This window comes from Miniopterus natalensis, chromosome 20 (assembly GCF_054644295.1).
Source record: "Miniopterus natalensis isolate mMinNat1 chromosome 20, mMinNat1.hap1, whole genome shotgun sequence".
Taxonomy (NCBI): Eukaryota; Metazoa; Chordata; class Mammalia; order Chiroptera; family Miniopteridae; genus Miniopterus; species Miniopterus natalensis.
In genome coordinates, this window is record NC_142100.1 from 19,721,236 (window position 1) to 19,742,564 (window position 21,329).

General features: G+C 49.8%; 1 protein-coding gene across 1 annotated transcript in view; it reads left to right on the top strand.

The window, feature by feature from the left end:
* The window catches only part of UBE3B (ubiquitin protein ligase E3B), a 41,478-nt gene extending 22,630 nt beyond the window's left edge, over positions 1 to 18,848 (top strand). Inside the window, exons 17-28 of the mRNA XM_016208757.2 lie at positions 169 to 283; positions 1,060 to 1,159; positions 2,515 to 2,634; positions 5,895 to 6,071; positions 6,202 to 6,312; positions 8,717 to 8,854; positions 9,196 to 9,261; positions 11,073 to 11,131; positions 13,531 to 13,713; positions 14,138 to 14,249; positions 15,705 to 15,797; positions 16,697 to 18,848. Of these exons, the coding sequence (XP_016064243.1) occupies positions 169 to 283; positions 1,060 to 1,159; positions 2,515 to 2,634; positions 5,895 to 6,071; positions 6,202 to 6,312; positions 8,717 to 8,854; positions 9,196 to 9,261; positions 11,073 to 11,131; positions 13,531 to 13,713; positions 14,138 to 14,249; positions 15,705 to 15,797; positions 16,697 to 16,888 (1,466 nt within the window). The 3' untranslated portion in view covers positions 16,889 to 18,848. The remainder of the gene's footprint in view (positions 1 to 168; positions 284 to 1,059; positions 1,160 to 2,514; positions 2,635 to 5,894; positions 6,072 to 6,201; positions 6,313 to 8,716; positions 8,855 to 9,195; positions 9,262 to 11,072; positions 11,132 to 13,530; positions 13,714 to 14,137; positions 14,250 to 15,704; positions 15,798 to 16,696) is intronic.
* Positions 18,849 to 21,329: the final 2,481 nt, after the last annotated feature.

The following is a 21,329-nucleotide window of genomic DNA, read 5'->3' on the forward strand; positions in this document are numbered from 1 at the left end:
CACTTCAAATATAACCAGGGTGCCTTTTAATTCTCTTGGTTCCATGTAGAATTCAGAGTGGGGGGGAGGGAGATCTTGATGGGACTTGGTGACAGAGCTGTCCTTTCAGCTCCTCTCCAGTTCTGGTCAGGTGCATGAGTGTGACTTTCCTGCTTGTGTGCCCCACAGAGAACGCCAAGGGTGAGACCTTGGAGCTGTTTCAGTCCGTCCACGGGTGGCTGATGGTGCTGTATGAGAGGGACTGTCGGCGGCGCTTTGCCCCTGAGGACCACTGGCTGCGGAAGTGAGCACCAGGGGTGGGGAAGTGGGTTTGTGGAAACAGTGTCCCCTCTGTCACACTGCCGTGCGGCAGAGTTGCCCAAGTGCTCTGCGCTCCTGTTCCAGAGCAGAGAGGAATTTGTCCCTCTCCTTACTTTTATTTGCATAAGGAGAGCTGTTGTTCCTGTGAAGCACCTGTCAAGACAGATCACCCAGCAGTCACTTCAGTTAAAATATGCGTACTCTGAAGGTGGTTAGAGCTCATTATAGTGGCAAAGTCAGGTCACATGTAGCAAATGTTTCTATCCAAACTGGGAAAAAGAAAAGTTTTCAGCTGAACTCAGCAACACAATATGTTAGGTAAATGCTATTTATTAAAAATCAGGTATTAGCAGGATAAAAACTACAACTAGGCCTTTTTGGGGGATGGGGTTGGGGAACCCTCTTGCAACAACTAAACATAAGATCACATTCAAATTGTTTTATCAGTGACATGTCAGCTCTTGTGTAACTCTTGAAGTTGTGGCTCTAGAGCAGGACTGATGAACTGTTTCCATAAAGGGCAGGCGGTACACACTTTAGGCTTTGCAGACCAGACAGGCTCTGTTGCAACTACTCGACTCTGCTGTGATAGAGTGAAAACAGCCAGCGACAGTACATAATGAATGAGTGTGGTTGTGTTCCATTAAAACTTTTTACAAAAATGGGCGGCAGGCTGCATTTGGCTGGCAGGGTGTAGTTTGCCAAGAATTTTTTGTTTTGTTGTTTTAATTATCCCAAACCCATGTCTCTCTCTTTAAGGGATCTAAAACCTAGTGTGCTCTTCCAAGAACTGGACAAAGACAGAAAACGGGCACAGCTGGTCCTGCAGTACATCCCTCATGTCATTCCTCACAAAAACGTGAGTCACACTCAGAGCCCTGCTCCTCATGGGAATGCAGAGCCCCGTCTGGTCTCCCCTTGACTCCTGGAAGGCTGGCGTTGTCTTGGCCGCCTCTGCAGCTCTGCTTCTGCATGTGCTCTCTCTGCCCCATACTAGTTAACCCGGATGTGAAGCTCATCTTCTGCATCGTGTTCCATAAAATGGCACCCCTTGTTCAGGAGATCATGCTAAAGATTTGGGGTCACAGGAAGCAGTCATGCCACATGGCCCCACACAAATTAAATACCCATTTCTGAAAGTCTTCAGTCTCCCCACCATAGAAGAGGGAGGGGAGACTTCACCTGAACCACCATCCTCCCCCTGCTCTCTCCCCTGCATGTGGGCCTGGAACCCCAGGAGCATTTGACACTATTCAGAGCACTTCAGTCCTTATTTCTAGACTCATGAACTAGCTTTACTGAAAAATGGCACCAAATACATCTCTCCTTTTCAGGAGGCTGTTGGCAATTGCTTTTTCTGTTACAGCCATATTTACTGCGTAAGTTAATATAAACGATCAAATGAAATGCACTAGCCTCCCTTTGTATATGATTAATCTTTTATTACTACTGTTATTCTTGTTACTATTCTTATTTGTATATAACAAAGTCCTTGACTTTTGGGGGCACTCCCATTTTTAAAAAGTCAGCTGCGGTTGGATTTATTTTTTCATTCAGCTGACATTATTTGAATGCTATTACAGCAGTGATTCTCAAACCCAGGATGGGGCAGAGGGTCAGGGCTTGCCTAAAGCAGCTTATCAGAATCTCAAGAAAGGGGAGAGAAGGTTCTCTTCAAACAGTAATTGAGAAATATTACCAGTGGGACCACGGCGTGCTTGAGGGCACAGAGGAGGCAGATAAAAGGTCGGGAACCTTTATTCTATAGGGCCATTTTAAAAAATTCTGACAGTGAAAAAAATTGCCTTTGAAATGTTTCTGTGTTTTGAGTTTATAATATTGATTTCCTTTAAAGCTGGCCTGGCTATATAAAGCCGCCTCTGAGATTTGTCTTGCTGCCAGGTTTTTATGGTGGATTATTGACTGAACGAGGAGAATTATTTCTCCACGACCATTCTTAACTGGACTCTAGCAGCAGCCAGACCACCCTTTCTGGAAGGAACCTTTATTACTTGGCATGAATTCAGCTATATTTCTAATTCCCAAGAGTGTTTTGGGGAATGTTTACTGTTCCCTCAAGTCACTTTTAACCTACGGAAGCATCCCATTCTGATTGCATCGTGTGTGACTTAAATTTCATTAACCTTGTACAGTACGTTTTAGGGAATCATTAGTTGTTGACCCTGTCTCTGGTCCCACCTTTGCTCATTTCAGAGAGTTCTCCTGTTCCGAAACATGGTTACCAAGGAGAAGGAGAAACTGGGGCTTGTGGAAACCAGCTCCGCCTCCCCGCACGTCACTCACATTACTATCCGACGGTCTCGGATGTTGGAGGTGAGAAACCCACAAGGAGTGTGCTCTGTGAAATGCGGGAGTTCTAGTGGATGAACTACCGCCTCTGAACTGTTCTTGTCACTCCTTGATCTACTGGTACTGAAATCAAGGCTCTGGGAGCAGGAAAGGGGCCGTTTGTCTTGTTTCCTGCTCTGAGAGCTGCTTGATTAAATACGCCCTCAGTGCCAGGGACCCGCAGTGTAATAGTCCTTTCCTTTTCACCAGGAGGGCCCTTGGGCTAGACCATCAAACACTTGGTGCCTCTTTAAATGAGGACAGGAAGTGTGGTGTGCAGATCTTCTCACATCTGGGCAAGCTCCTTTTGTCCCCCAGGCACTTTGTCCAGACTCCCAACTATGAACGTGGAGGTTGAGCCATACTGGGAGATGCATTTATCACAGAGCTAGAAGTTCTTTGTAGACATAAACTGATGAGATGCAAGGGAAGTGGCCCACTGTAACCAAAGCCAGCATCCAGGGTTACTACTCAGTGGCAACTTCATGTGAATTAGAAATAGGTGCCAGTCCTCAGAACACTCCATGTATCAGAAAATTGTCATAATATATTGACTTTGTTGGAACAAAACCCTGGCTACCATCTGCTGGAACATTGTCATAGTAAATGCATTTACCTGCAATGTCTGCCTTGTGCATGCCACGCCCTCTCCCAGGGTTGTGCAGTGTGCAGCCTCCCAGCAGTGGACTTGGTGACTATGCCCCAAGGACCCATTTCCAGGAGAGGCTTGGCCTGATTTATTTGCCCATCTTGCTCCTTAGACCTTTTATCATACTTCAGCCACAGTTCCTCAGTAGGACATTGTGCAATTCAGGACTATCGTGGGATCCCAGGATAGCACACAGCCTTGTAGCCAGCAGGTGGCAGTGGCTGAAGCCTTTCCTCCCTGCATGTGTTCATTTCCTGCCTGGTGTTCCTACTGAATTGGGAGGGGAAGAGTCGCTTATTCAGTTAGCAGTGTTATGATCTGGTTTATTAGAACATGAGAGCCCAGGGCCTTTGCTTGATTTGGACACAGGGGGCATCAAAAAGCTGATATTAGACTCATGGTATCCAAGGCTTTTTTTCCATTTCTTGTCTGGTTTGTACTGAAGGTGGCGCTTCTGTATTAGGCATCAGGTGTTAGTACCACGGGAAGGTGTTCCTCACAGAGGGGGAACTGGGGCTGGAACTTCAGCATTTCAGAACTGGCAGGAACCTTAGACATACTTACCCAGCTTTTTCCCCTCACTCTGTCAGTAGCAGAACTAACGCCAAAGAAATTCACGTTCTCAGTCAGGGTCACTCGGATATCAGGCCCTGAAGGCACTGAAGAACAAAGCCAACTCTCCATCCCCAGGTCAGGGTTCTGCGTTTGCTCATTGAGATGCACTAGAGAGGAGGGATGTGACCTCCCACTCACTTTCCAAGGGGCAAGTTCTAATCCTCGAGTAATGACACCAGAACCTACCATGCAGTTGGGTATGTCAGGGGAGGCAGGAGGCAAATTCCTCTCTACGACTTTTCAGAGAGGAGTTCATATTAGGGCTGATCAAGCCAGATGGAAATTTGAATCCAGCAGACATTCCTTGGGCACCTGCTGGGGGCTGGTCCACATGCTGAGTGCTTTCACATATACCTTCTCGTTGAATCCTCATAGCTCAGACACCTGCTAGGTCAGGGAGGCATCATTTTAAAGCAGAGTGGAGGAAATCCTGCCAGCAAACAGGAGCACGTGCATATTCTCCACCAGTCCCCAACTCAGCGCCAAGATAATTGTCTGAAATTTAGGCAGAATGGCTTAAATGCTGCAGCAGCTGCATGGTGACTTCCTGTTTGTCCCTTCTTTTCATCTAGCGTAATGGTTCTCAAACTTCACATGCGTAAAGGTACTTACCAGGATTGTGCACGCAAAGTCATGTTCCTGTTCCTTCAGATGACTTAGGGGACTTCAGAGTAATTTTTTCTGTGCTCACTATGGAGCCTAACCCTGAATAAGATTGGGAGCCACAGGGGAAATGTGCTCAGCTGGAAGCCAGCAAATGTTCCCCAGAACAGGTTTTGCCAGACTGGCCCCATTTTCTTTGCAACAAGGGGCCAGAGTGGCATGTGAGTGGATGCTGTGGAGTTGGTCTCTAATGTCAGCACAATGTCTGAGAGCACTGCAGTTTTGACTGAGAGGGAAAAAGGTGGGGTGGCCTCAGTAGGATGTTGTGGTTGATCCACTATTTATGTGACAGTATCTAAAGACATAGGTTTCACCCTGGTGAATGGGCCCCATGTTGGGTAAAAGGACTCCTCCCTGGGTCCTGTCCTGTTCAGCATTGTGTTTTATAGTCACTGAAATGAAAACCTAAGTTTGCTTATCAGCATCCACATGCCAGAGGTATGTGCATTAGATGACAGAATCAGGAGCCAGGAAGACCTCAACAGATTATAATCCAGAGACAGACTAAACAAAACGATTTAGCAGGAGAACTCTGAAGTTGTGTCCGAGGGTTCTGGGCAGGGGAGCTGTGCTCAATGGCTGTGTCTTGAGAGAGCTGGTTGTAAGCTAGAAGCTTGCTGAGGCTTCTCCCCTCTGCTCCTGCCCTCTTCCAGGCCCAGCATCACTCCTGCACCCCGTCTCCCTGCTGTCTGCCTTGTCCCCTGCATCCATCTGCTCTGCTGCCAACAGAAGGATCCTTCTGAGACAGAAAGCCAGCCATGTTTCTCCTTGTATAAACTCTTCTGTGGCTCCCCATTGCCCTTGGGATATAATTTAAATTCCTCAGCATGACTCACAAGGCCTTTCATAATCTGGGGAAAGGTACCAGGAGTTGAAGGTGGAGGGTGTTTTTACTTTTCATCTTCTAGCTGTAAGTTTGAGTGATTGATTGATTTTTACCATGAGCTAAAAGATACTCATAGCATTAAGTAGAGAGGGTGAGATCTTGTCCAGGTTTCTTCCATCCTTTGTCTGATGGCTGAAAGCTCCTCATGACTCATTTTGTCTAATTTCCTGTCTCACTACTCTGCGTCCTTTTGAGAGTAGTCTTCCCTTGCCAAAGAGTGGTAAAGTCATGTCCCCCAAAATGAATTTTCCTTTTAATAGGCTCTCATTTAAAAGCAGGTGAGAACTGCTCTTCTTATGCATCGGTGTGTCCTGACTCATGTTTATTACACTGGGAAAGCTTTGCACAACAGAGAAGCAGCCTTGAGGGGGAAGCCCAGAATTGTGCAGCAGGCCTTGGGTTCCTAATGGGCTGTAATTCTGCCTTTGGCAGGATGGCTACGAGCAGCTCCGGCAGCTCTCCCAGCATGCCATGAAGGGCGTGATCCGCGTGAAGTTTGTCAATGACCTCGGGGTGGACGAGGCAGGGATTGATCAGGACGGTGTTTTCAAGGAGTTCTTGGAAGAGATCATCAAGAGGGTATTTGACCCGGCACTCAACTTGTTCAAGGTACTTAAGGGGAAGGAGAGTGGGGTTGACAACAGCCAAATTTGAGGTGACAAATGAGAAGTGAAGGACTGGGCTTGCTCATTACAAGGCTTTTAACCTCTCTGCCTTTATCCATCTTTTTGCCTTGCAGACAACCAGTGGGGATGAGAGACTCTACCCTTCGCCCACATCTTACATTCATGAGAATTACCTGCAGCTCTTTGAGTTTGTGGGCAAGATGCTGGGGAAGGCCGTGTATGAGGTAGGCATGTTAAGGAGCATTGAACTGGAAAGGAAAATAAAATGTGGGAAGTACCATGGGCTTTATATGCATTTATGTGATCAGACCTAGCCATGTAAACTACCTGTCATCAGGATAAAGTCAAGGAAAGGACAGGAGCCAAGATTCCTATACAGAAATACTTGGTGCTTTCCCTGTGTCATCTCATTCAATCCTCTCAACAATCCTGTGTGGCTGCGACTGTCCTGTTTATATAAGGATGAGAGAACCAAGGCTTCGAGATGGCACTTATCCAGAGTGTCATCGCTGGTTCAGCAGTAGAATCCAAATTTGAACCCAGGCCAGCCTGAGTCCTAGACCAGCCCCCTGCCTCCCTGAGGGGTGAGGTGTGGTGTGCCAGAGCCAGATCTCCATGTGGGAATTTGGTCCCGGTTGTAGGCAAGCAGCATTTTATGGGGTTTGGTAGCTACAACAATTGTTAAAAAAATCTTTTGTTATTTAAGTGAGTGCTTCGACGTGAACCAGAGGTGCTTGGGAGATCCCTACAGACTAGGACATAAAAGTTGGACATAGCCCATAGCTGCTGGTTAGGACTGGGCCTCCCTGGCTAGCTACGTGATTGCGCGTGCAGGTTGCTTCCCTTCTTTAGGTCACTGTTCACATCAGCATAGTGGGGCTAATAGAAGCTACTTTATTGGATCACTGTAGATGGTAAGTGAGGGAATACAGGTAAAACACCTATCTTGCCTTTTACCTGGTCATGGGGAAGTGAAGCTCCTATCCTTGCTGTTATTAAGAGGAAGGGTGTCTGAATTTCCTCTTCTCAGCAGTGTGGATATCTGCAGGCTCTGGTGAGGCCCGATCCCTCTCCACTGAGAGGTGAGCTGGCAGAACTCCCTCTTGGCAGCACTTGACCCTGAGAGTCATGCTCCTCGGGAAGGAAGTCAAGCTGCAGCCTGAGCTTGTCAGTGGCCAGTCTTCATGGCCTTCACAGTGGGCTCCAGGGCAACAGGAGACATATCCCAGGCTCAGGCAGCAAGGAAGTGAGCTACTTGAGCACCACTCATCTCACATCCTGTCAGAAGCCCCAGAGAAGCCAGGATGCCTTCCAAAGGCAAAGAGCCAGAGCTGGGACAGGTGGAGGGAAGGAGGCCGTGCAGGGCGAACATCCTTTGACTCTTACATAATCCATCATCCTCTCTGTGTAAATAGCCTCTGTCCACGGCCTCAGTCCCTGGCCATGAAGCCAGGTATCCCATCTCAGTCCCTGGCAAGACACCCTCCAGTCCTCCTCCTGCTCTGGACTGGTTGGGTAGCCTGGGCTCATGCTCTGTGCTTGTTTTCATATCTTCAGAATGGAGACAATTTCTCACTTGACTCCCATTTAAAAAAAGAAATTCCCATGAGGACCTACCTGGGCATGTGCCATATTTTTCCTTTAAACGTGGAGCTGTGCTGAGACCCAGAAGAGTAGGCCAGCTGAAAAGCATGATCTTGGCTGCTATGAATGTCCTACCTACTTCCTGGGCCTCATCTCTGTCTCCTCCCTCTCCAACAGCAATAATAATAATACAGATGAAAGAAGTTAGGACACACTGTACCCCTGTGAGGAGCAGCACGCGTTAACTCATGTAACCCTCCTGATCCTCTGGGTCAGGCCCTCATTGTGTTTCTTTGACTCTCCCATCTAAGCCTCTCCAGTCCACACACACCTCCACCCTTTCAGCCGCTGCCCTACTGCACCCTTACAGTCTGCAGGCAGTTCTCCCTAGCATTATACAAATGTGGCTCCTCCCCATTTAGAGCTCTACCTGCTGCCCTCAGGGTAGAATCTAGACTCCAGAAGGCTTATGAGGCCCTTTCTGATCAGGCCCTTCCTGTCTGACTGGTCTTATCACTTACCTCCCTTCCCTCTCACGCTGTGCTGTGACCAGACAGATCTGTGTTCTGTCCCTAGAACGTGCCTGTGGGCCTCATACTAAAAGCCTTGTGCTCCTTTAGATCTAGCTTAGATGCCTCTTCCTGCTGGAAGTTTCCCCTGCTCTGCCTCCAGCGGAGAGCTTGTCCTCTATGCTCCCCACACCGTTCCTGTAATTCTCACAGCCGAGAGGCTGCACTGTTACCCATTTGCAGATGGAAAACCAGGGCTCTGTGGCCTGGCAGCAGCAGAGCTGGGCTTTGATCCCTGAGCTGTGTAGCTCCAATGCCTATGTCCTTAACCACCATGCAGTAATGTCCCCAAGACCTATTCAGTAGTGTTTGTTAAGTGATGGGAGGTATTATCTTCCAGATTGAACGTTTAGGAAGTGCCTAGAGATGCTGTTGGCCCCCTCTGCAGCCTGAGCTGCCCCTGGTGAGATTATTGAGATGGAATCCTGGACAGACAGGATCCAGCCTCTGGCAGCTTCTGTCATCTCTCCCCCAGGGAATCGTGGTGGACGTGCCCTTCGCATCCTTCTTCCTGAGCCAGCTGCTCGGGCACCACCACAGTATCTTCTATAGCTCTGTGGACGAACTACCTTCCCTGGACTCCGAGTTCTATAAAAACCTCACTTCCATTAAGGTCAGTGTGGAAAGGCGGGAGGGCTTAGCTGAGCACTAGCGGGAAGGCACAGAGAAGCGAGGCCCCGCAGGGTGTGGTGTGGTGGCGTGAGGTTTTCTGCTCTGGTAAAGATGCCCAGCTTGTAGCCACCACAGAACCCAAGTGGCCTCTGGAAGCTGCCTCTCAGAACTGATGCTCACAGCGTCCTTCCTTGCAGTGATGAGTGGCCTTCTCCTTTGCTTCAAGCTGGTCAGCAGCCCTAGCAGTTACTGCCCAAGCAGACCTTGTAGGCAGGAGTGTTCAGTTCTTCAAGGATGTAGCCCTCTCAGGTCCCAACACTTTCCCCTTCTCTGTTGTATTAGCGCTACGATGGGGACATTGCTGATCTGGGCCTCACGCTGTCCTATGATGAGGACGTCATGGGTCAGGTAGGTCGGCTTCTGTGGCTGAACTATCCTTTCTCTCCCTCTGTGGGCTTCCTGAGGTGTGCTGTATTCTTGGTGCTTTCCCCAAGAGGTCCACAAATGGATAATCTGTCTGGCTGCTCCCCTTGGCCATTCCCCTTGGCCCACCTTGCCTGGAGGGAGGGCCCCTGTTCCTCCCTCCATTGCAGTTGACCTGGCCTCTGCCCGCCGACCCTCGCTGTGCTGAGATCCCTCACTGTGCCGAGGTCGCATTATGGATCATTCCTGATGGCAGCCATAACTCCATGTTTGTAACATTGCTTTTTGTTACCATGGTGAGGATTAGCTGTCACGAGGGTTGTGACTTGGGGAAGAAGACTTGAGCAAAAGTGCCTCTGAACAGAATCCTGTCCCTGTTCCAGCTCGTCACAAAGAGCAGAGCAGAAAGAAAAGACCCTGGAAATTGTGGCAGCAGAGCTATTTCCTCCCTGAGTTCTTCCTTTAGGCTCTTCTCAGGAGTGCCTCCGTCCCTCAGTGTGTCCCAGTGGACACCTGAACGAGCTGCTGTGTGCACGTGGTCTGAGGGCTGCTCTGCAGAAACCACACCGTGAGCTTAATGCAGGGCTGGCTTCTTGGAGCCCTGCCTCTGTTGCCTCGGAGAGGTCACTCAGTCTCCCCAAGCCAGTTTCCTTACTTCAAAAGAGTGCCATTTGCTGAATGAGAGCCCTTGCTGGGACTAGTGTCATCGGGCACTCTGTAAATGCCCACATGCCCTGCCCTCCTCCTAAAGAGCCACCAAGCCCGCTGGCACATGAGGGCTCTGAGAAGCCTGTGAGAAAGAAACCTAGTTAGTTAACCTCAACTTTCCCAACACACCTGATCACAGAACTCCCCTTTCAGAGAGAGGGATGCCATCTCACGGAACGATTCTCAAAATCAGCTCAGACAAGGTGTTCCCTGGAACTGTTTATGGGAAACACCAGGCTGAGTGACTCCTAAGGGCCCTTTTATCTTTAAATCCTCTGGTGTGCCCCATGATGTACACAGCGATGGCACTAGAGGTCACTGTTTTTCAAACTTTCTACATTTTTAGAGTCATATTAATAGAATAGCTATTAAAATTAGCTTTAAAACAATGTACTTGTTGATTTTTTTGGATGACCCACAGAGGTTCTTGAAGTTGAGGAAAGCAGTTGATTATGTAGTTTTCAAATCTTTAATCAGAGTTTGAGTCTTCCTCCTGACATTTCTTAATTCTCTCTCCTAACTGTAAAAATAATGCAAACTCCTAACTAAATATCAGCTGTAGTCTGAGCATACAGATGAAAATGAAAACCACGTATACGGCTGGTGCCCAGAGAGTGCCACTGTTAACATGTGGCTGTGTCCGTCCACATTTTCCTCCCTGGCATGCACATCTTTTTTCTTTTCGTGTTTTTTTGTAGACATGAGACCATACTATGCATGTTTTTTTCCCAACCTTTCCAATAGTACACAGTGTCTAATAACTGCACAGCATCCCAGGGTGTGCATGCATCAACGTTTGTTTAGTCATCCTGCTGTGCTCCTCAGTGCTGACGTGTCCACAGCATCCCAAAGCCTTGATAAAGTGTCTGAACGAGGATGCGATGAGAAGAAACCTTTCACATTGATCGTGCAGGGTCTGCCTGCTGATGTGTCAGCCCGGGCTTTTTGTGAAAATGATTGTTCCCAAACACATCCCATCTTAATTCTTTCACTATTACGGACGTCGGCGTCGGTCCCTTTCATCCACAGGCAGCTTTAGTCCCCCATTAGAATTCTCTCGAGTGATTGTTCCCCATCTCCTCCCCCAGCTTGTTTGCCATGAACTGATTCCTGGAGGGAAGACCATTCCTGTTACAAATGAAAATAAGTGAGTATAGCAATTCGATTTTTAAGGTCACCACTTGAAAAGACTTCGTTCTGGCTCTCCGGGCTTACTTTGAGAATTTATTAAGACAGATTGAAGTAGAAAGAGGCCATAAATATTATAATGGAATTTACTGGTTACAGTTCATAGGCCAAAATCATATTAAATTCAATTTGCAAAATAAGAATTGACAATTTATTTTTTGCAGTAGCACTTCTAAGGTCAGAGGCAGCCAGGCCGCAGTGTTCCTGGGAATTGAATAATGGCAGACAGATAGGTTCTGAGCCATTCAGGCACTCAGGCCCGAACCCAGAGGGCACCACGGCAGAAAGACATGGGGCTAGGGGGCAGATAATTTTGGAATGATGGCATGTGGCAGTTGTATAAAACACCGTTCTTGAGCACGCACAGTGACGAATTCAGATGCAGCAGACAGGTCCTTAGACGTGGCGAGATTTGGAGGCCCAGCAGCTGTTGTCACAGATAACAGGCTTTTAGGAATCTGTTGTAAATGTCAACCTCTTTGGCCCCTAGAAGCAAAACCCCTCGATGCACTGTCTTCACCCGGCCCTCTCCTCACCTAATTAAAACAATAGAACCTGGCATGAGGAGTAGATATTGGCCCTTCTGTCAATCTGTCAATCTTCTGCCGCCAGGCTCAGCTGAGCATCTGAACTGTAATCTGAGTGTCACTCTCTTCAATGACAAGTGAGAGCTCAGTCCCACCGGGTGGGGCATTTGGATCAGGTGCACATTACAGCCCAGGGTTCCTGAGCATCACGTCTCTTGGGTTGGATGGTTTGATCAGGCTCATGCTTGGGAGCTTTTATTCAGACTGTCTGAAAAGCCAGAATAGGCCCAGTTCTCACCAGGATTGATATACACCAGTTTGACTCTTGGTCCTGTGGCATTAGTATGACAACTGACAAAGAACAGAGAGCCTGGTTGGGTGGAACTGCCTGGAGGTGTCAGAGCAAGTGGATCCTGTTCCTGCCCACCGTGTGCCCTCTGACCAGCCCTTCAGAGGGCTTCACTTGAGATGACGCATATCAAGTACCTTCCGGGATGTCTGGCTCAAAGGAGCACCTTAATAAATGAGAGCAGCAATTGTCACCATCATCATTATGTGACACGTCACATACAGCCAGCCACACTCAGATTTTGGCCAGCCATGATGGCACAGGGGTGATGGTAGGAGTTGTATGTATGGCAGCCAGAGGAAGCGGGTCAGCGCAGCCTGTGTTGGGTGAGATTCCTGGAAACCGCCTGTGTAGAAAGTCACTTCACAAACTCTTACATGTGCTGAGTGTAAAACCTCAGTGTAAGAGCAAGGGTATTTCTGCAGACTATCCTAAGAGGCCTGGCAATGCAGTTTCTCTCTCCTTCAGGGTGATATTTGACTTTGCATTTCCTGGATGTTAATTGGGAAAGTCACTCTCTTTCTCTGGTAAAATGGAACAGTATTAGTAACTAGCTTCAAAGAGTACAGGAAAGGAGTGACAATAATAGAAAAGGTCATATTGAAGTATATTAAATGTGCAAGTTTGCTGCTGGATAGTTTTTTAAAGTAGGGATATTTTCAAGGTCAGTAACGCAGATCTGAGTGTTGTGAGGTAAAACAGAATTGTTTGGACTATACTGATTTGGAATTTCGAGAGTTGTACCTGGGCTGGGCTCTGAGTAAATGGCTTGCTAAGAAATCAGCAATGCTAGCAAGCTTGTTGGGATGTATTTAACCTGTTCAAAAGAATTGTAGTATATTATACAGTTGTACATGCGATCATTGTGTTCATAAAATCAGACCCAGAACCTTGGAACCATTGTTAGTGCTCTGAGGTCCTGGTTGAAAGTAATCGTAAGCCAGCTGCATTTGATTAGAACTTTCAGGGGGCTTACCTTTTCATGGCCTTGCTCTTGGTCCAGATTAGCAAGGTTTTGATTGAAGTTGCAACATGAAGCAATTTTTCTGTTTATAGCTTATTGGAGGACTGAGTGATATCTTAATTGGTATATGTTCAAAAAGATGAAATTAAATACAAGTCCAGAAAATACCCTTTGTACCAAGAAGGGCCCTCTCCTGACCTGGAGCATGTCTCGCTTTGACTCTTGACACACTGGGGTGTTATCCTGATGTATATGACCCACTGGTTTGTGTGTGTTTGTGTGTGTGTGTGTTTTGTTTTGTTTTTTGGAGGAGTGAATGAGGTGATGCCCTTGAACATTTGCCTTCGCAGTGGCACATGGTACCATTCAGGAGAGCTGTCATCGTCATCATCTCCGTTCTGGTGAAGTGTCCTGGTACTACTTGAGTTTTTGTAAAATGGAACAGAAATGACTGAAGCCCATTGGGAACAGCCTGCCCTGTCCCGTTAATTTCCATTATTTTCTTTTGTTGGCAACAGAATTAGCTACGTCCATCTGATGGCACACTTCCGAATGCACACTCAAATAAAGAACCAGACAGCTGCCCTCATCAGTGGATTCCGCTCTATCATCAGACCGGAGTGGACCCGGATGTTCTCAACCCCTGAGCTGCAGCGTCTCATCTCCGGTGACAATGCTGAGATCGATCTGGAAGATTTAAAGTAAGGAGTGAGTGAGAGGGCGAGGGTAAAGTTCTTAGGCCTCCTGGAAAGCAAGCTGCTTCCTTGCTGGGTTCCTTTTGGAGAGTTATTTTAGGAGCTCATCTCCAAATGCACTCCTCCCTCCCTGATCACAGGTTAATTGCTCTGGGATAAAAACTCAACCATTTCTCTGCCTAGAAACTGAAGTGGAAGCAGATCTGGGCTTTCTGAGGTTCTGGGAAATAGTATTGCAGGATCTCCTCTTGGCTTCTGCTTGGGAACAGCAGGGCCAGTTCTTGAACTCTATGCCCACGTAGCTTCCAGGGACATGGGGTTATTAAGGTATGAACTCCTGGCTTAAGAGGACTTAGTAGTGCCACTTGTCTAAATGTCGCGCTTACCTGTCCCTGTGTGTGACTGAGGCCGTTGTCTGGATTGTTTCCAGGAAGCACACAGTGTACTATGGTGGTTTCCATGGAAGTCACAGGGTCATCATCTGGCTCTGGGATATCCTGGCCTCCGACTTCACGCCCAATGAGAGAGCTATGTTTCTGAAGGTATTGTATATGTTGCCTATACATGTGTTTGTGCTTGCACAGCTATTCTCCTAAATCTAGAAGGCCAGTTGATGTAATAATTTACACTGGAAAAAAATTAAATTATCCAGAGGGCCTCATATCATCAACATACTCTGTCCTATAGCCGGACTTAGATAGTAGGTTAGTAGTAACCAGAGAGAGGGCCTCAAGGTGAGGTGAGGTGAGGCTGAGGCTGAGTCTGAGTCCGACGAGCCTGTGAGCCTGCTGCAGACCCTCTGCAGGGACAGGCATGCATGTTGGGCTCAGCACGCCATCTGCCCTTTGCTGGTGCTGGCCTTGCTAACACTTTCTTGCGTTCCTATTGTCATAGAAGTGATTAGTGCTTGTTGCCTTACCTTAAGAAAATAGAGACAGGCAAACTTAAACATCCTCTCTTCCTACAGTGTGAGATTTAAACAGTCTCCATTTCTGCTCACCAGGGACTACCTCTGTGCAGCCTTTTTATCAGTAGTCTGAACATGCAATACCACACACACAGTGTCCTAGTAACGTGCACAATCAGGTAGGCAAACATTAATGTGTATTTTGCGGAGAATGGCTGGCATTAACCAGGACCCCTGTACTGGTGTCTTTAAAATTGTGATGTTCAAAATGTTCCCCCAATGCCATCGTGTTGTTTTCTGTTACGTTGGCAAAGTGTTTATAGGACACTGGACAACACACTTGTCTGTGTGTGTGTCATATGCATGCAGCACTCTAATCAACTGAGCTACCTGGCCAGTGCTGTATGTGTGCCCCTCTGCCTTGCTGGCTCCGAGGCCTGAGTTTTGTCAGCATGCTGTCAAATTTATTAGTCTGTCGGAGAGAGGCCCCCAGGAGCCAAGCTCGAAGAGACTGCTCTGTACACCAGCAGGCAGGGGCTCAGGCGAGCGCACCCACGCATCCTCCCTGCGTGGCTAAGAAGCTGAGCAGGAAGCCAGTAGCAAGGCAGTGGGATCTGCATTAGGGCTTCCTGTGCTGCGGTTCCAGGCCCTCAGCTCTTCCACAGCCCTCTCTCGCACCACACTTAACTCCTCCCTCACTTCTTCTCTCCGGGCCCTTGTCACCTGGTATCTCTGAGGAAGGGGGTCAGCAGCAGTGATTCCTGCTGCCTGTGTGACACTCCCACTGGAGACCATTCCCCTGGTGGGAGTTGGCATTGTCCCTGAACTCTTCGTTAGCCACGTTCTCCACCAGACTCCCACAATGACCTGTTGTGTCGCTGGTGTGGATTTCACATGTTTTAGCCCCAGAGAGCAGCCCTTAAGAGACATGTGAGATGTGTCCCAGTTCTTGGGCTGTTCCCTCTGTGACCCGTCCTGCCTGCCAAACAACAGTTAGTGATGCTGTGACTACAGGAATAAAAGATACGAGAGCCCGTTTCTGAGGGAGCGCAAGCCCCATTTTGTCCCCTGACCCCGCCTTGTGTTGCAGTTTGTGACCAGCTGCTCCAGGCCCCCACTCCTGGGATTCGCCTACCTCAAGCCTCCTTTCTCCATTCGCTGTGTGGAAGTGTCAGATGATCAGGTACCACTGCTGGGGGAGGGTCATCTGCTGTGCCCTCTGGGCCAGGTGAGGAGGTTCCACAGTGCAGCGGGAGAGCAGGCTGGCCCCACCTCCTCGGCTCAGCCCCTCTCTCCTTACTCCCTCAAGAGTAAGAGTAGCTGGGGGGCGTTTTTAGCCCTCCTGGTCTGGCCAAGGCTCCAGGTCTGAGAGGCGGTGTGAGAGAGAGGGGTGAGGACCCAGGCCTAGGAACTGAACAGGCACAGGCTTGAATGCCAGCTCCTCCAGCTGCTGGCTGCACATCTGGGCCGGCAGCTGCTCTCCCCCATCTGGAAGGAGAGTGAATGCCTTGGGGGTTATTGTGCTCTGGGGGGTTGGTGCTCGAATAATAGCCCTTATTAAAAGTGTCTTCCGCCTTCCATTCCTAGCAGCCTAGTGGCCTCTGAGTGTCACCGCCTCTCAGGATGCTGCGGTCTAGGCTTCAGATCCTCCTCTTGTGGGACACTAGCCCCCTTTATGAGGGCTGCCCCAAGTTAGTCTGCCACAGCCTCAGCCCAGCAACGTCTGGGAGGAAATGTTAGGCTGCCCTCAGAAATGTTTGGGGACCTAAAGTATTTTTACAGTATCTGGCTCTGAAAATTGGTTACTCGATAATTAGTGGTTAACCAGAAGGCCCCATTTCCTAGTGCTTATCACAGGATCCCCTGTGCAGGGCCAAGGAGCAGGGCTGCTGCTGTGCGCTCACCCCTCGAGGCTCTTCCCTGTTTGGGGGCTGGCCACAGGCAGTGCTGTGCACACTCAGGTCCAGCCACAGTCTGCTTGTACCCGGGCGCAGCCAGGTCTCCCCTGCCTCCTGTTTTGGCACCTGCCCAGGCTCTCACGCCAGGCACCTCCCAACCCGAGGCTGTGACTTGTGCTTGCAGGACACCGGGGACACCCTGGGCAGTGTCCTCCGGGGCTTCTTCACCATCCGTAAGCGGGAGCCTGGCGGCCGCCTGCCCACCTCCTCCACCTGCTTCAACCTGCTCAAGCTGCCCAACTACAGCAAGAAGAGCGTTCTCCGGGAGAAGCTGCGCTACGCCATCAGCATGAACACGGGCTTCGAGCTGTCCTAGCACCGTCCCGGGAGCATGACCAACATGCTGGGTGACGCTGCCCAGACCCTCTCTATAGCCATGAGACTCCCCTGTGGCCTCAAGACTTTGGGATGCACGTGACAACTCTACACAACATTCTCCAGGTGACACTGATGGGAAGGGGTGTCAGACATAAATCTCCAGATTCTGCCAGCATCGGTCCTTTCTTCTTACATCCCAGTGGCCTGGAGCCCAGGCCTGTGATTGTGGAGGGGCTTCTCTTTTTTGATAGTTAGGTCTTTTTGTGAGTCTTTCTTTCCTTGCCGTTCTGAGTGAGCTGTGCGTGAACAAGGCCCAGGCACTCCAGGGCTCCAGAGTGGTTTCCGTGGCATGGGCCTTTGTGCACAAAACCTAGTACATGTGAGATGCTCTCCTTCCGTTTCTGAAATCTCTACTCAGGTAAGGCCTTGCCAAGCCTCTATGCACCCAACAAAGTCTCCACCTCCATCCCATCCACAGCAGCCTCTCTCCAGACCGCCAAGTCCACCTGCTCCCCAGGGAAGGAGAGGCGCCTGCCAGGAGGTCATGAGCACAGGAAGTTCCAGGCGCTGCTCCCACTGGGAAGCCTTGTGGCAGCCCCCCTCCCTCACTCTAACCTCAGATGCTCTGCGTCCTCAGCGGGCCTCTGCCAGGGAGCCTCCACTGGCTTGTTCCCAAATGTACGTTCACATTGGCATCCTGGGTTTACCAGAAAACACCTGTTGGCCCTAAGAGCAGCTCCATTTCTAGAAGGCACCAGCTGTTACCCGAAGCCTCCCAATCCCCAAGGAGCAGCTGCCTTTCTCCTGCCCATTTGCTCGCTGTTATCTGGGAAGAAAAACACTAACCAAGGCCCTGTCCCATTGGGCGTGGCTTTACTCATAGATTGTAAAATCCCAAGACACTTGGGTTTTGCACCCATCCTTCCAGTACAGAGAACCCGGGAGACCTTTGCACTGACTCTGCTCACGAGGCTCAGGAAATTCACAGCCCCCGGGGTTGGTTTTCTCTGTTGTTTTCTTACCGTTTGCTCTTTCAACCCATTGCTCCTCGGCCCTCATTCTCCATCTTCACCTTGAGAACTTGAGCTCCAGGGAATTGAGGCAAAGGCCATGTCAGACGTGTTGACAACCATCCACCCTCGCCCACTTCATCACACCCCTTCAGCCTCCCCACCACGGAGACTGAGCCAGATTAGAAGCCAGGAGTGCCTGGTCCCCTCCCTGCTCCGTGGAGCGGCTTAGGGCTCATAGCTCCCTTCCAAGCAGCAAAACACTTTCCAGGAAGAACCTTCACATTGGTAGCAAAGTGAGCAAGACCTGTCTCCACGGCTTCCGTCAGAGGGTTTCTGCCGAGTGCCAGTGTCCCTTCCTTACCCAAGCCTGGCTGTGCTGGAGCCCCTGGCTTCTGGAGAACTTGGATGGAAAGACAGCAAGGAATTTAAACACAGATGGGAATTTACCATTTAAGATTTATCAGCAACCTCTGACTCTACGGATTTGCCACTTTAAATGCTCGCTTCCTCTGAAGATCTCTTCTGAGCGTGTCTGTGTACACTGAGCAGGTTTGTACATCTGTGCTGGGGCCTACATAATTGTCAACCTGTACAAACAAACGTGATCCCACCTTGATTTCTGTCACCCGAGAGTCATCCTGTGTGGGACTGGGGGGAGAGTGGTTTCTAAGCATCAGCTCGGGGCTTCTTTTGACGAGGAGGGGTAGTTTGATATTTCATTTACACTCTTCAACAGCTGGAAATATTGCACTATCTAAAACACTACACCTGTGCTTTTATAGCTGGTGTTCAGCAACACCGTGATGGCTCTTGATGGCTCTAAAAAGTTGTGGGTTTTTAAAAAATAAATTATAAAACCAAAAGTCGTGGCCATTTTTGTTTTCACAGATGACTTACAGATTAAAACGTGATCAGAGGCTTTATTAAATTTGTACTTCAGCACACGATGGCTGTGTTCTGCTTTTTCTCTGATGGAGCGCTTTCCAACCCCGTGCCTGGATAGCTCCAGATGGGCGGCTGGAGCTTAAGCACACAGGCTTCCACAGCGGAAAGAAGATACAGGGATAATGTAATATCTCCGGGTCTCCCTGCCTAACCAGAGTTAATAGCGGCTGACCATTTGTCAGATCTGAAAGGTCATACTTTTCAGATAAAGGTGGAGTCACCTCTGTACCATCCCTGCTCCTGTCCTTCTCACCCACTTCCCAGAGGCAGCCATCACTGCTTTATTGCATAGGGAAGGGTGTGTGCTGGGTGTCCCACTTGGTGAGGAAGGCTTGAAGTCATTTGGGTGCAGAGATAAAGGGAGCTGCAGGAGAGGGGGCTTCGAGGGGAGGTAGGGGAGCCTGAAGTTAGGGGCAGAGAGACAGGGAGCAGGGACATTGGCAGCAAAGCTAATGGAAGTCGAAGGGGGACCGTCGGAGTCACGCAGACGCAGGGCCTAATCCCAGCCCAGGTGCTTTAGAGCTATGTGGTCTCATGCAGGCAAATCCATCTCTCTGAACCTCCGTGTCCTTGTCTGTAGGATGAACCAGCTACACTCCCGGTGCCCAGGGTCCCTGTAGATGAAATGTGACCACCGGGCAGAGGGCTGAGCACAGTGCTCAGCCTGGAGTAAAGGCCCAGAGCGCGGTGGTCACTGCTGGTACCATTTACCCTGGTACCATGACACCCCCACTCCTGTCCTTGGTGACAGATGTGTTCTAATTACCATCATTCACCACCCCTTACCTTTCACCTGGCTGCTTCCTCTTCTGAATGCCTTCCTTCCCGTCTCCAAAGTGGAAACCCTCCTTCCAGGCGAAAATAAAAGAACACATCCTTTTGGGGCCCTTTCTCCCTAAATAGATGTGACCCCTCTTCTTTGACCTCCATGTACTACTTGTCCCATCACCATGAAGATGCTTTTTAAGGTGTGACTCATGTCCATCCCTCAGATAAGAGTGAGGCTCGGAGGGGTGGCCGGAGCTCTTGCAGCCAGGAGGTGGCCAGGCTGGGCTTGGTACCCATGTCTGTCTGACCGCACAGCCCACATCTCCACCTCAGCCCGGAGCTGTTTGGGCAATAATCAGGGCAGGTGTTATTATTACTGGGATGATTTTACTGAGGAGGGAACTCCTGCAGCCTCCTTCCACCTGGGGAGCTTTGATTAAGGTGGGGGTATGAGGGTAAAGCACAGCAGGTCACCTTTGGCTAGGTGACCCCCCCACCCCCAAGTCCTACTCTGCCTTTTACTCTATAGCTGGGACCAGTGCTGTTCTGCAAATTGTCACCTCTCTGGTTTCACCAGGACTTGGAGAGACTAGCTCTGAGGTCCTTGTCAAGTCCTTAAAAATGCTTCAGGGCCTTATTAGCAACGTGGGTACAGTGTTGTCTGTTTCCAGCACCCAGTCCAATCTGGAGTAGAGGTAAGTCCAGCTCCCTGAACCATCCTTTCCCTGCAGGGACTGGCCCCCCTGACTCTACCAACCTGCTTATGTCCCACCCAGGGACAGTGTTCAGGGAAAGGAGCATCACCCTGCATGGGGCAGTGAGGGGTCACATGGAGTCTGCCGTACAGCCCGGATGGCTTTGTCACCATCACAGATGGTGCCAGATGGGCCTGGCAGCTGGCAGGTGTCCCAGCCAGGAGCTGGCCCAGGAAACCAGACTGCCAGGGAGTTCAGGCTCACATCCATTCATCCAGCAAATGGACATGCGGGACCTGCCTGTGCTCCTGGCTGGACTGGGTGCTGGGGGTTCAGGCAGGAAGAATATGGACACTGCTCTGCCTGACAGAGCTCACTGGGGGGGGGGGGGCGGGGGGCAGAACTAACCCAAGGAGATGTGTGATCACATACTGATCACTTACCCCCAGTGCCTAGCGCCACGCTGTTAGGCAACCCACTTCAAGGCTGGGAAAACTAAAGTTCCCAGATGGTAAGTCCCTTGGCCAAGGCCCCAGAGTCGGTACGTGGAGAGCCAAGATTTGCACCCTGGTCTGCACACGCCAGAGTCCTTCCCCAGTACTAGCAGGCAGGAGAAGGCTGGGAGAGGCTTCTAGGCAAAGGGGCCAAACTTGCGCAAAGCCCGGGGGCTATTCTGTCCCTTGTACAGAGCCTGTTGTTCGCACTGCTCATCCTGTCCTGTCTCCCCTCACACTGCTGCTGGAAAGAGACAACACTGCACCCACTTTGCTAATAAGGCCCTGCAGCATTTTTAAGGACTTGCCAAGGACACCAGAGCTCTTGTCTCTCTGAGCCCTGGAGAAACCAGAGAGGTGGCAATCTGCAGAACAGCATGGGTTCCATCACGCCAGCCAAGCGTCCACATTCAGACTGCCCAGTTCAACACTCCAGCAGGAGCTGTCTCGGGCAGAACTAACCCGGGGTGTATTCTCCAGGCTTCTGGACTTTGGAGGGGCCCCGGGGCTTTGGCTACTGGAGG